The 13,008-nt window shown below is 38.8% G+C and overlaps 2 protein-coding genes across 4 annotated transcripts in view; both read left to right on the top strand.

Moving 5' to 3' along the window:
• tead1b (TEA domain family member 1b) overlaps positions 1-4,078 on the top strand; it is a 54,494-nt gene extending 50,416 nt beyond the window's left edge. For both annotated transcript variants that reach the window (XM_078286310.1, XM_078286288.1), the window contains one exon: positions 457-4,078. In XM_078286310.1, the coding sequence (XP_078142436.1) occupies positions 457-570 (114 nt within the window). In that variant the 3' untranslated portion in view covers positions 571-4,078. The remainder of the gene's footprint in view (positions 1-456) is intronic.
• Positions 4,079-6,843: 2,765 nt separating this feature from the next.
• Positions 6,844-8,336, top strand: rassf10b (Ras association domain family member 10b). Of its 2 annotated transcripts, XM_071910043.2 has the most exons (2): positions 6,844-7,779; positions 7,825-8,336. In XM_071910043.2, exons 1-2 carry the CDS (start codon positions 6,844-6,846, stop codon positions 8,206-8,208), a joined length of 1,320 nt encoding a protein of 439 aa, XP_071766144.2. In that variant the 3' UTR covers positions 8,209-8,336. The 2 variants fall into 2 exon arrangements, with proteins under 2 accessions (XP_071766144.2, XP_071766143.2); XM_071910042.2 differs by having other exon boundaries at positions 6,844-8,336.
• The last annotated feature ends 4,672 nt before the right edge of the window (positions 8,337-13,008 follow it).

The following is a 13,008-nucleotide window of genomic DNA, read 5'->3' as shown; positions in this document are numbered from 1 at the left end:
GTTGACAACTGTGTGGGCTGGTTTGAAAATATAGCGATACCTTTACTCCTTTCTACTCAGATTCAGATTCAGAAAAAGCTTTACTGGCAGGAATCAAGTAGTACTGAGTGTTGCCAAAGCATATTACAATAGTACAGGATAAAATATGGTACAATTTAGATGAATATAGGAATTATAGGAAATATATGAATTAAAAATTAAAATATAGGAATTCCTAATTGTAAAAACTCAATTTAAGAAATTGTTTATATGATAAATATGGTTCTATGCAATGCTGTGGACAATACACATATGCAATGCATCCTAGACAATTTAGTCACTAATTATCATCCTTGAGATTATAACACAATGAAACATATCTGGCAGCAAGTGTCTTTGTTTTCTCCTCCACTCTTCCACTCTGCTCACAATATTACATTGAGCGTAATGCTTTTCTGTGTTTTCTTTATGTTGCAGGTGGTGACGAATAGGGACACCCAGGAGACTCTGCTATGTATGGCGTGTGTGTTTGAGGTTTCAAACAGTGAGCACGGCGCCCAGCATCATATCTACAGACTGGTAAAGGAATGAGAGCCCCAGCACCCCCCCACCCCACCCCACCCCTCAACCCCCACCCCCTCTTTTCATAGACTTACCAACCTCAAAACAAGTGGCAGTGCCTCTACCTGAAAGTCACACCTACAATGCTTTTTGGTCATAGTATTGGGTGAAGTCAGTTGTTATAAATTCGTTTTGTTTTTTGTTTTAATTGTATGTGTTTGTTATTTGACTGCAGCTGTGAATTGCGGTACAGTTGTTTTATGTTTTAATACAAGAGTTATTTCTCATTTAAAATATGTTGAGTCGATCTCTGTTGGATATACATGTGGCCGTTCATAAAGAATTTACTGGTTGAGATTAATTTGGTAAACAGAAACGTGTGTGTCGTCTTCTTCTGCTTTGTCATGTACACTAAGAAAAAAAAAAAAAGGACACCGGCCTTTTTTCCCAACGGCCTGACGTGGTCTGTGTAATATGTATGAGTGTGTTTTGTATGTCTGTGGTTGATAACTTGTGAGCATACATACTGTAGACAAACATACACCCACAGCCAATAGATGTTCCAAAGAAACAAAAATATCACAACACAAGACTAAGATAGTTGAAGGCAAGTGACAAAATCAGTGCTCAAAAAAAAAAAAAATCAGCTTTCAGGAGAAGTGTTTATCCCTGTTGAAGCACTCCAAGTCTTAGACACTAACAACAGAATGAATGCACTGTGAAAATACTACAAAGTTTTACCTGCATCTGTTCCATTGATCTAGCAAGTCTTACCACCTGCTAAGCGGTTCTGTGCTGCAAATGAGTCTTTCTCCTGTGACAACCGATAAGAGAATTATTTAGGTTTTTAGATCCGTGAAAAGCACTACTTCAATTACTCTGACTGGGCTCTCAGCTTGTCCAAAGCACTTTGTTCCCCTTCTTGGACATGCCTTAGTGATGCTAACTTTTTTTTTTTTCTTTCTGTAGCTCTGTGGTTTTTACTTAAATAATCATGAGACAATAGATCACTTCTAGACGGCAGGCCTTGTTCAGTATGCTGTGGCATTGACCCCCTGAATGATGCATTTTTCAGCCTCAGAATATTTCTCCCTCTGGGTATCGCGGTGTGATAAGTCCAAGCCAGAGTGTTGCTGCCTTTATGTTCACACTCCCCCATGTTTCTGTGGCCTACACCAATTTCCGAGCCTTAAACATGCTATAGCTGTGTGAACTCCAAAAGATGCCACTAAAGCTGTGATCTCTTTGCGGGAAGACTCTTTATAATGTTTGCATTGTGTAAGAAATTCACAATACAATCTGCCAAAGTGTAAGTGTACAGTGCCTTAGAATATATTGTAACATTACCCATACTTTGTTTTGAGTCTAAAAACAGTTTTTTGTGGATGAGAAAGATAAAAAATCACCAGTATACAACTTGGTACAACATTTCCACATCTCTGAGAAATTATACGTTGCTTTTAAATGGTACACTCTTAGAAATACAAAGGTTTTTTTTGTAAGGTAGTACACTTCTGCTGCATGAAGTTTGCTGATTGAATGTTTATTAACTAGGGTTCTTCACATCTTAAGAGTTCTAACATAAATTAATACAGGTTCTATTTTTTGAGTCTCTAACTCTAAAAAAGTTTAATAAAATATCAACCTTTTTCTAAGAGTGTACTATATACACAAACTGACTTTGCCTTTCCTGTTGTAAAAGACCAAAAATACAGAGATACAGTCAATCTTTTGTCAAGTCCTGCACTGTAGCAAGGAAGTGCCTTTGGTTTAAAAAAATTCCAGCTTCAAAAAGACAGAAATTATGAATTTAATGTTGCTAGACCAAATATGAGACATAAGTGAAACCAATCACCACATTGCCTTTTTGAAGGTTTGTAATGATGGCAGGGGACAGCTGGTTACTGGTAAAATAAATTATATATTCATTCTTATGACAATGTAATTTGATTTCAGAACTGATGTATTTGAAGAAAACCTATTTCTTTGTTGAGGTCAAAGACTGAAAGACCTGTTGACACGTACAGCCACTGACTGCATGCAGGATGTCAACTCATAATAAATGCAGCTGTCGAAAGTCATATGCTTCGTACACACTTGCAGGTTTAAAGGGTTAAAGGGTTTTTACAAGGTTTTGGAAACATTTTGGTTTTGTATTTTCGGCATTTTCGCAACTTTACAGTGACGACATATGCACAAGATCTGAAAACCACACAACATTAGTTATAAGAATGTTCATGATGTTACTGTACTATATAATGCAGACATAGCTACGTTGTCAATGAGGCAGGCACCCAACACGTGAGCTAATATCGCTTATGAATCTTTCACTGTTTACTGAATTGAAAGCAAAGTGATTTGAGAGTAGGCCATAATTAAATCTACTAATACTAAAATTAAGTTTGGAATAAATCTAATTCAGTGTTTTGGAGTCTACATGATATAATTTAATGGACAACATATCAATAACAATTCTTTGGACAAGAACGCCACTGAAAATCGTAAATGGCTTTCAAACTGTTTCCAAAACCAGGTCCAAAGTGGCTGAAAGTCAGATTTGTTGGATTTAAAGAATCATTTCCCAAACGTTAGAAACTGCTAGTGTGGACGAAGCCATAGAGGTTAATACTTTTCACCATAAAGACCATAGCTACTCACACATATATTTACTGTTTCTTACAAAACTATATTCATCTGAAAGTATCTTAATCTAAGAATTTCTAAATAATTACAGACAATGTCTCTGGTGGATGCAGACAAAGTAAGTTCAATCATTCAGTATTTTGCCACAGTCCTATGGACACTGTGGAGTTTTAATAGGCTTTTTTTCTTGTTATGTTTACCCTGTGTATCTGTTCACATTTATTGATTACTTAGTGAGATGTTCCTGTTTTCTTATTGTACTTGTATACAATTGTACTTGGTTTTGTGATGACATTGTCTGTATATTGCAAGCCCAATAGGATGGTAATGATGTTACTGCTGCACTGCTGGTACATTTTGACATGTCATTTCAACCCTAAAACAGCAGGACTGATGCCTTTGATGGCATGAATGTCTGGTGGACTATTTGAATACAAAATGGACACAAAACACGGCTAAGTCGAGGAATCATGCCACAAACATATCAGCAGTTTAGCTCTTGTTATTTGTAATTTTGTCTAAGAGTAGGTACTGGTACCTTTTTGTTTCATTACCATTTTCAGATGTTGGCTTTAAAGTGATCTTTCACATAGCTCAGATAGTATCATACACACATTTGGGTTTTGTGTGCAGACTTTTTTGTAAAAAGGTGCTTTGTACAAAATTATATCTTAGCTTGGTACAGAAGTGTGATATCTTTTCATATCCATGATGACAGTAACGTGTGGGAGCAAGGGAGAGAAAAGAAACTCTGCTATGTTTATGTGTTCTGCATATGGTCTTGTTTTTGCTCCGTAACATTATGATGCCTTCTTGATAATAGTAGATATTTTGTAGCTTTCTAGATCCTTTGTATGTATGCAATATTGAAGTTAAATAAATCTGGAAAATATTGTCTCTTTTTTGTTGTCACTTTAACAAATAATAATAATACTATAAGTAATTTCTGTGCACCAGACATGAGCACAACTTGAGTATCCACACAGCCAGAAGTATTTTATAGAAATATGGATTGTGCTGTATTGTATAAACTATATATTTAGACACCATTTTATAGTATACAAAACTTACCAACAAACGTTAACTGCACAAACACCAGATTAACAGCAGATGGAGCCTCTCACTTGCTTTATCTCAGTGTGTCTGTCCTGTTCATGCCTCTCCTTCACATTTTAATGCACAGTACTGTAGTAATGGAATCCAGCAGCAGAGGGAGACATTGCTAAATTAAAAGCAATTGCATTAAGATTTCCTTACCTGCTAAACCTTCTGTTACACCAGCTGTTTGACAGCTGTTTGACATTAAAAATTGATTAGGCAATAAAACCTTTTCATACTACCCTTACTGAATCTGTATGGATGACCTGAAAGCATGCATTAGTCTAAATTGCCATGGTCTGTATAGATTTCAGCTGCAGTGGGACCGCCTGCCTGGTCCCTTATTTGCTGTCTTTTATGTGATGTAGGGGGTCTGCCTGAAGAGAAATGCATTGACACTTGGCATTTTTCATTTTGAAGCAACAGAATTTAAGTCGAGGAATAGGCTATACCTTAATATATTATTCACTGTGTCATATCTTTAGTAAGACCTACAGGGGTTTATTAAAAAAAAGCAGAAAATCATAGGAAAAACAGAGCTGGGATAGCGTTTTACAAAGATCCATTTTATTTTGGTTCAGGATTTATTTAGTAAAGAGAAGAGTGGCAGCCTGAGCTTAGTGGAGCTAGAAGACAACTTAGGAAAGGTATAAGGTATATTGAGATTGTTGTGGAAGCTCATGAAGTTAGCATGGAAGAAGCAGTTTATTCCTTGATTGTGGTGTACAGCAGGAGGGAGTTTCATTCCCACTGAGGAAAATTCTGTGGATATTAGTCTGTTTCAGCCTATTTGCTTCCTTAATGTAGAAGAGTTTCTTTAATGCGGTGGCACAGAGGCTGTCAGGTTACTTAGAAAGGACAAGGTATATACTCATAGTGATGATTGGAAGTTTGAGTACTTTTATTATGTTTGTCTACTGTTTCTGTTGTTTCTAAAATGTGTCAAGATGGATGACTCTCTACTGCAAACCAAATCTACCTACGGGTACAAATAAAGTAACCTGAACCTGAACCTGTATTGATACAAGAGTGAGGTGGAAAGGTGGAATACCACACTTCTGGATGCTAAGAGCACACAGGTGTGATGTGGCACCAAATTCAGTCAGCAAACTGAATTTGATTCATTATAGGTGAAACTTATGCTACCAGCTCCCCAGAAGCTTAGTCAGTGGGTAGGTGAGGACCCTCCCTGTTCCTTGGGTTCAAGCACAGCTAATCTTAGGGTGTGTTCACACCAATCATATTTTATTCAAACTCTGGAGCGATTACTCATTTAGTTTGTTTGTTTGGCCAGCTATAGACAATGCCATTCAAACTCCAAAGACCCACACCAACACCACCTTCCTACATTCAGACCAACTACAGACGGATGTTGACATCTGACAGCTCGTCATGCTTGGAAAACTGGAAACTGGCAAACTACAGTCTGGACTGATGCTCATATTGGGCTATTTCTTCATGTGTTCTTAACTGGTATGAACACCATGATAAATAGGGTAAAGAAGAAGGTAAAGACCTCACATTTTTCTACAGCCATTATAATATGCTTTCAAAATTAATTTGAGCGTGATATATTGAGGAAAACATTCTACATATTTAAATATTTAAAAACATCACAGTCTTTTCCTGCTGCCACCTGGGGCCGTCAAAGTGCAACTATCAGTATAATCATCATCCCTTTAATGTGCTCACATCCTTCTTGACATCATGGTTGAGATTATCATGTAAGCCTCTTAAAGTACTAATTAATTTGATCTGAACTAAAGATGAAATTTATAATTACTAAAGAGGCAGCGCCTTCACAAAAGCTCAGTCATTAGGAATACATGTGTGCAATTATTTGTTTTAGTTCTTTAATTCATAATTAAATTTTCTATTGTCCACTCATCCTCAAATTATGAAAGGCCCATCATCATGTTGATGCTGTTATTGCCATGAATATTTTTGTAAACACTCAAGTAAAACATCTGTAATCTTTGTTGGATTACAGAGTCTCACGCCTACTAAACTCTCAAGACATCTAATGTATAGTCTTTAACATTTTTTCAAGAAACAATAAGCATCATTGCCGTGATCACCACCATAACACCAATTAATTGCCAAGATGCCACAGAAGATAAACTATGCTGTGCACTTTGTATCCTGCAGAAGATATTTACCTGTCCTCTCTTGCTGACTCTCTCAACACATCATCACACAACACAATGTGCAGGCCTCTTTACCGGTACTTGCCCTATTTTAGGAGCAGTCACGTGGTCAAAGCAAAGGCAGTCTTGTGAAAGCGCAGCATGTAGGCAGCGCAGTTAAAACCAAAGTGTTTACTTGGAGGAGTCAGCCACAGGAAAGGAAACTGAACCAAGGGACGCATGGACCTGCAACATCCAGCCTATCAGCAGCTTGACAGAGATGTTTCTTGCACATAGAGGACACACACATGTCCATGCATGAAATAAGTATGGGGAGTGTTGCTTTTTATTTTCGACATGCGGATTTATTTCTATTTCAAGAACTGTTTATTCTCGTTTTAACTCATTAGAACATACAGTTTGGCTTCAGTTAACGATGGAGTCGGAGGAAAGTAAGATATCCGTGTGGGTTTGCCGCGAGGAAAAGCTCGTGCTCGGCTTGTCAAAGCGCACTACCTGTGCTGATGTAGTCAAGGTGCTTCTGGACGATCAAAACTTGCTGCTCAGCCTCTCGGCGGCGATGCTCTCCGGATCGTCCCAGTCCTATTGCATCGTGGAGAAATGGAGAGGTTTCGAGAGGATTTTGCCCAACAAAACCAAGATTTTACGCCTGTGGGGCGCGTGGGGAGAGGAGCAGGAGAATGTCAGGTTCGTGCTGGTGAAAAGCGAGGCGTCCCTGGCGAACCACGGCCCCCGGAGCGCAGAGGCGCGGGTGGTGCTGAGCAAGCAGAGCCCCTGTGTCTTCAGGGGCCCCGCAGCGGCTCCCATGGGCCTCATCTCCCCGGAGAAACAGCGGCGGATTGTCAGGAAAGCTTTCAGAAAGTTGGAAAAGATCAATAAGAAGAGAGCGCAGGCGGCGTCCCGAGACACGACGTCCTCTGCGGAGAAAATTGAAACTTTGGTTCACCTTGTGGTTTCCCAGGATCACACGATCCGCCAGCAGCTCCAGAGAATTAAAGAGCTGGACACGGAGATTGAAAAGTACGAGGCAAAAGTTCACTTGGACAGAATGGAGAGGCATGGGATTAATTATGTACAAGACACGTATTTAGTGGATGCTGCTGGGACTGTTGATGCGCCCTGCAGCCACGAGGGAGAACCACTGTTGGAGACTCTCGCCAAGTTTGAGGACTACGCGCGGCGATGCGAGGAGGTGGTGAGACTACAGGAGGAGCTGTCGGAGCACGAAGCCCTCATGGACAACATCACCGTGCAGATCCAGGAGGAGCTGAACCACCGGTGGATGAAGCGGAGACAAGAGGAGCTCCACTGCAAAGACGCCGAGCCCAGGACCGGCGAGAGCGCATCACCCGTCCCGACCTCGGACAGCGAGGCGGACACTTCATCAGAAAACGAGCTGGAAGAAGAAGAGAGGGTCAAAACGCAGCTTGATACGAGTTTATACATTGGGCTGCGCCTCAACACGGATTTAGAAGCTATTAGGGGCGATTTAAACCTGACCCAGGAGATTTGGGGGGCGAGGGAACAGGAGATAAAGGATTTGCTGGAGAAAGTGAACACGTTGGATATAGAAGAAGGGACACCCGGTGAGGAGAGATGTAACTCGGTGACAGCTAAGACAGGGAGGATGTGCACTTTGGAGACGAAGAGCGGGTGGGTGGAGCAGGCCAGGGGTTTCTCCAAAACTCACAGTGTTAACGACGACGACTCAGACACAGGTTTAAGCTCTTTGCACAGTCAGGACTCAGACAGCCAGCCTGTGTGTGAGTCACTGGTCTAGGATTTGACCAGGAGGGACTGTGGTCATTTTTGACTAAAATAAATAAAGAACGTTTGTATCTATACAGTCTCAGGGATCTGGTTTGCTTCAGATTTATTAGAGTTTATTTCAAAAACAGGTCTCAAAATTAGGTCTCTTGTATTTTAAGGCTACCCTAACGAAAATTCACTATAATATTCCTATAATATAGGGACTTGTGTCAATAGTGAGTTTATAGTGACTTTATGGTATTTTTGTATCTTTGAGATGACTGTAATATTCCCATGATATTCCTGTAGGATATTGTGATATTTGTATAATATCCTTCTAAAACTTATTATAGAATTACTATAGTTCTTTTTCGTTGGGGTAATGAGCGTTTATACATGTCCAAGGAATAATCAAACTCATCACTTTGTTAATATGCACTTATGGTTTCTGGTATTTGGTTGGGGGGATTGATTAGGAAGTGAGAAAAGAGGAGAGTTTGCTTCACATTGATTTCTATGGGCACACTGATGCCTTATATATGAAGGTGTGTGACATATCAATAAATCTTTCTTATGAAGCATGTTTATGAGTTCAGTCATTGACATTCCCTTTAATTTTTGTTATGAGTTTGTTGGTATAAAAACTGATGTGATAGCTGAAAAGTTACATTAAGGAAAAGTATATGTTTGTGGAAGTTAGAGTCACTTGCAGAAATATGAAACACACATCACAGAGGTCTGCAGGTGCAAGTAAAGAGGTGCAATGAGATGAAAATGTCAAGCAGATGCCAAATCGCCACTATGATAAAAGCAGGACATTTACATAACATCTTCTTGCCAACATACACTTAAGAGATAGCCCATAGGGAAACAATGCCAAACAAATAAGGTGAAGTCACATAGAGGGAAAAACAAACAAACAAATAAAACTCTCAAAAATCTATAGTCATGAAGAGGCTGTAACAACATGTATGAAACTCCCTTATAAACATTAATAACAAGCTAAAGCTACAGTATGGTACTCAGTGTATCTGCAGGTTTTGGCATGGTAAGACTCTTTCCTACATTGACTTTATTATTTCACCATGAGGGTAATAATCCCAATGGGAAGTGAAACACTTAAACCTTCACACAGGGAAACATTATGCATACCTTTGTAATTTTACTAGGTCAAGAAATTAAAAGAACTAGAATGCCTCAGAATTACTTTTCCTGTTCCTTTCTTTTCTGCAATCTCTCTCTCTCTCTCTCTCTCTCTCTCTCTCTCTCTCTCTCTCTCTCTCTCTCTCTCTCTCTCTAAATAATAACTCATAAAAATATATGAGTTATACTCTGTCTGTTTATCTGTTTTCTCTGCAGGATGAATGTTTGTGTTTAGCAGCCAAGCAAAACATCATCAAGCCACTCTACTGTCCACATCAATAAGCTCCAAGCAGCCTGATCCTCTACATTAAACCTTTTACATAATTAGGCTACAGTCAAGTTGAATTTGCATAGTTTTATTTTACTGTGTGATTATACCTGGAGTCTGCTGCACAGTGGAAGCATGGGAATTACATAGTAGACAAGCCATACACAGCAGGCATGTAGCCACTGATCTATCAAAAATCTACAATCTGTTATATGAGGACACTATAGTTGGACTGCGTTGATCATTATTCACCAAATTCATCTCCATCCCCAAGGATAGAGACACAGCATTTTATACATATGAGAATAAATGTCCGTATGCCTGTTTCTGCCTTTTTGTACACAGCTTTTTATTGAAGAATCAGTGCAGTGTTTTATAAATGATTCCTCTATCACCCACTACAAGAGCCATTGATAAACAGGTACCAATTGAAATAAAAAAATAGTGATATCACTGCTCACTGCTGATTTTATCTCCTGTCAGAAAAAAAGTTTCTAGGCCTGGCTCTATTCAAATAAAAACACATAAAACAGCAATAGAAACTGCACATGTTTTCCAAAGTACTCCACCCTAGATAAACCTGTCCATGTGCTGTACTGATTGCACAGTGAGAGGCAGGACTACATAAGGGCCTGTATACATTACTACCTGTATAGTCTCATGGCCCTGGAGGGAGTCATCTGCCTGCTTGATATGTAGAGTGAATAAATCAAAACCACAGGGAGGACAAAGGCTGAACAAAGCGGTTCCTGTGACATCTTAACACAGCTGAGTGGCATACTGGCAAAGGAAATGTTATATAAGTCCTCTTATGTGTGAATATTATAGAGGAACATTAGGGATAATGCCCTGTCCCTAGTGTACCATATTATACAAGATGGAGTTTTGCATTGTTTAATATTACAATGATAGTGATGAAGTCATGACATGACACTTATTATACCTTCAATTTTTACTTTGCCTATTGTATGACAGTGTTCCATGTCATTAAAGCCGGTAAACATAATATCTAAGCTACAGTAAATTAACTCTTAAAATGTTCTAATTTCAGCAATGCAAGGTAAAAAGTACATGCACTGTACCTTTGTATCAAAATATGGGAACATCAGATAAGCTGGGTTTAATGTGTCTCATATAACAAGTTATCCAGTTATCCGTTATCCAAACATCTAAATATACAATAACTGACACTTAGAGAGGAATTAGCACTGAGAGCAGAGAGACAAGCCAGAGAAAATCAATAAAAAGCTATTTACACTTGTAATTACTCTCAAGTAGTTTAGAGAACTCAACTCAGTCCCTAATAAGTACTCCATTCTTTAGTGTTTTTCTGTTTGTCACCTTACATCATTATCACCCATCTTTGTTTCAGTGTTGCTCCAGTAAAATTCTTACAAGATCATAGAAGTAATCACTATGCTGCATGTGAAATTCAGATTGTCAAAATATTAGAAAAACAAAAACAAAAGTGACACAGTTACAAAGTTAAAAAGGGACACAGATGCTTAAGAACAGAATTAGAGCCTGGAGCCAAACAAATTGCAGCTCTTGGCAACAGCAGTGTGTGATTCAAGGCATTGTTGTGCTGAGTTTTGATTATTCAGCATATTCTGTCAGGACAAGGTTTTAAACATTCACATTTTGAAATAGAGAACAGGAAATTGTGATTGTGTCTTATCTGAGGTCCTTGACAAGTTAAATGTATAGATGCTAAATATGTTTAAATGTTAAAAATATATGTCAAACTAAGTCATACGACTTCTAATAAACATCTTGCATGTAAAGAAACATTTAACGCTTCCCTGAGAGCCAGAAGTCCTGCAACAGTCATTTTACATTTTACAAAGTTTTACTTGTCTGACAAAATGAAGCCTGAGAAAAAAAAAATCTAATGACAATCCATAATGCATGTTACATTTCAAAACTTTATGCAAAAAAGCAACAACACAAAAAAATAGCATTGAGACAGATGCGGACAGGCATCAGCTGCATGTTCTACACAGGGACAAAATGCAGATGAAATCACTAACCACTCAACCTGAAGATGACATAGTTCTACTGACAAGAGAGTTTCACTAAGGGTCAAAAGGAAAATAATGCTTGAAAAAAAAAAATGAAATTAAATCACTAAGACATAGAGTGTCCAAAATCCAAAGACATTAAATTCACTATATTGTCCAAAATCTTTAAAACATTTAAAACAGCTAATGTGCACCGACTGAGGAATCTATAATCTACCACATGAATAACACTCTCTGAGGCCTGGACTGCACTTCAAACACAACATCAAGTGGAAGAAAAAAAGAGCAACACTATACAACTGGCAAATTAAAAGTAATCATGATAGTAGTATGCCAAATGTGACAGTGGCCCTATAAGCTTCTCCCTGTCTTCCTGTCTTCTCTGTTCCTGCATTTGTTATTTGTTTTCAAATCCTTCTGTCATTTTATAGATGTTTGAACAGGCATCAGTCCCCACATGGTGCCAAACTGTGCCAATCTCATTTGCATGAGAGATATTGGTAAATCAGGTGCTGAAAGACACCAGCTGCAGGTGCTATGCGTCTGTCTTAGTAGATACAGGCATCAAGGGGTTAAATAGCACCTAGTCAAGGTAAATTAGCTCCCTCTTGCTTAGTAAATCATATGCAGAGGGTCATTTGATTAATCTCTTCTCTTTCTGTGTTGTACAGCTAACACATGTCCAAATGCATATTAACCAGCTTAGAAGTGCAACAATTCTGTGTCTGATTCTGTTCCATATTTTACATACACTAAATCCTTCAGTATCTGGTTCCTACATGAGAATCTTTAATTTTTACACACAGGAGGTCCAGCGCAGTTCTTTAGTAACTCTGGGTCTGAGTATGTTAAAAACACCTGTAGTTGGGTTTACCTTCAATTCCCCCTGCAAGCACCAGTTTTCATTTTAGTTTCACTGCTTTTTTCTGGTCTTTCAAACCACTTTTCAAACAGTGGACAGCACCCACAGATCATCTAGACCTAAACAAGCACCTCTCTCTTCATGGAAATCACTGTGACCTGAGTGCAAGAGCTTCCAGCCTTGTCTGCCCTGTGTGAGGAACAAAACATGAGGGAGTTCAGCCTTGAGACAATATCTCTTTTTCCCATTTATATATGTGTGTAACTAAACAAGCAGGCTGGTGATCCATCCTGAATGGGTGGGTGAACGGGACGTTATCTGTGTCTGCAAGGTCTGTGAGCAGGCTTTGGGTTTCAAGCAGAGGAACAACAACATCCTCTCCTTATCCTGGCATTGGATGGTTAATTGCAGCCAATGAGTGGACAGTATTGGGCCTGGAACATTTTGTGATAGTGAGGTAATGTTCCGTCTTCAGATTTGATTGTTGAAACTCCATGACCAGCGTTCCAATGTGATAAGTTTTAATAATGTTTGAGG

The sequence above is a fragment of the Centroberyx gerrardi genome, chromosome 1 (genome assembly GCF_048128805.1).
Source record: "Centroberyx gerrardi isolate f3 chromosome 1, fCenGer3.hap1.cur.20231027, whole genome shotgun sequence".
In the NCBI taxonomy this organism is placed as follows: Eukaryota; Metazoa; Chordata; class Actinopteri; order Beryciformes; family Berycidae; genus Centroberyx; species Centroberyx gerrardi.
This window is presented reverse-complemented; position numbering and strand designations above follow the sequence as displayed.

Coding starts and splice junctions, on each gene's coding strand:
- rassf10b (XM_071910042.2), top strand. CDS start 6,844: ATGGAGTCGGAGGAAAGTAAGATATCCGTGTGGGTTTGCCGCGAGGAA.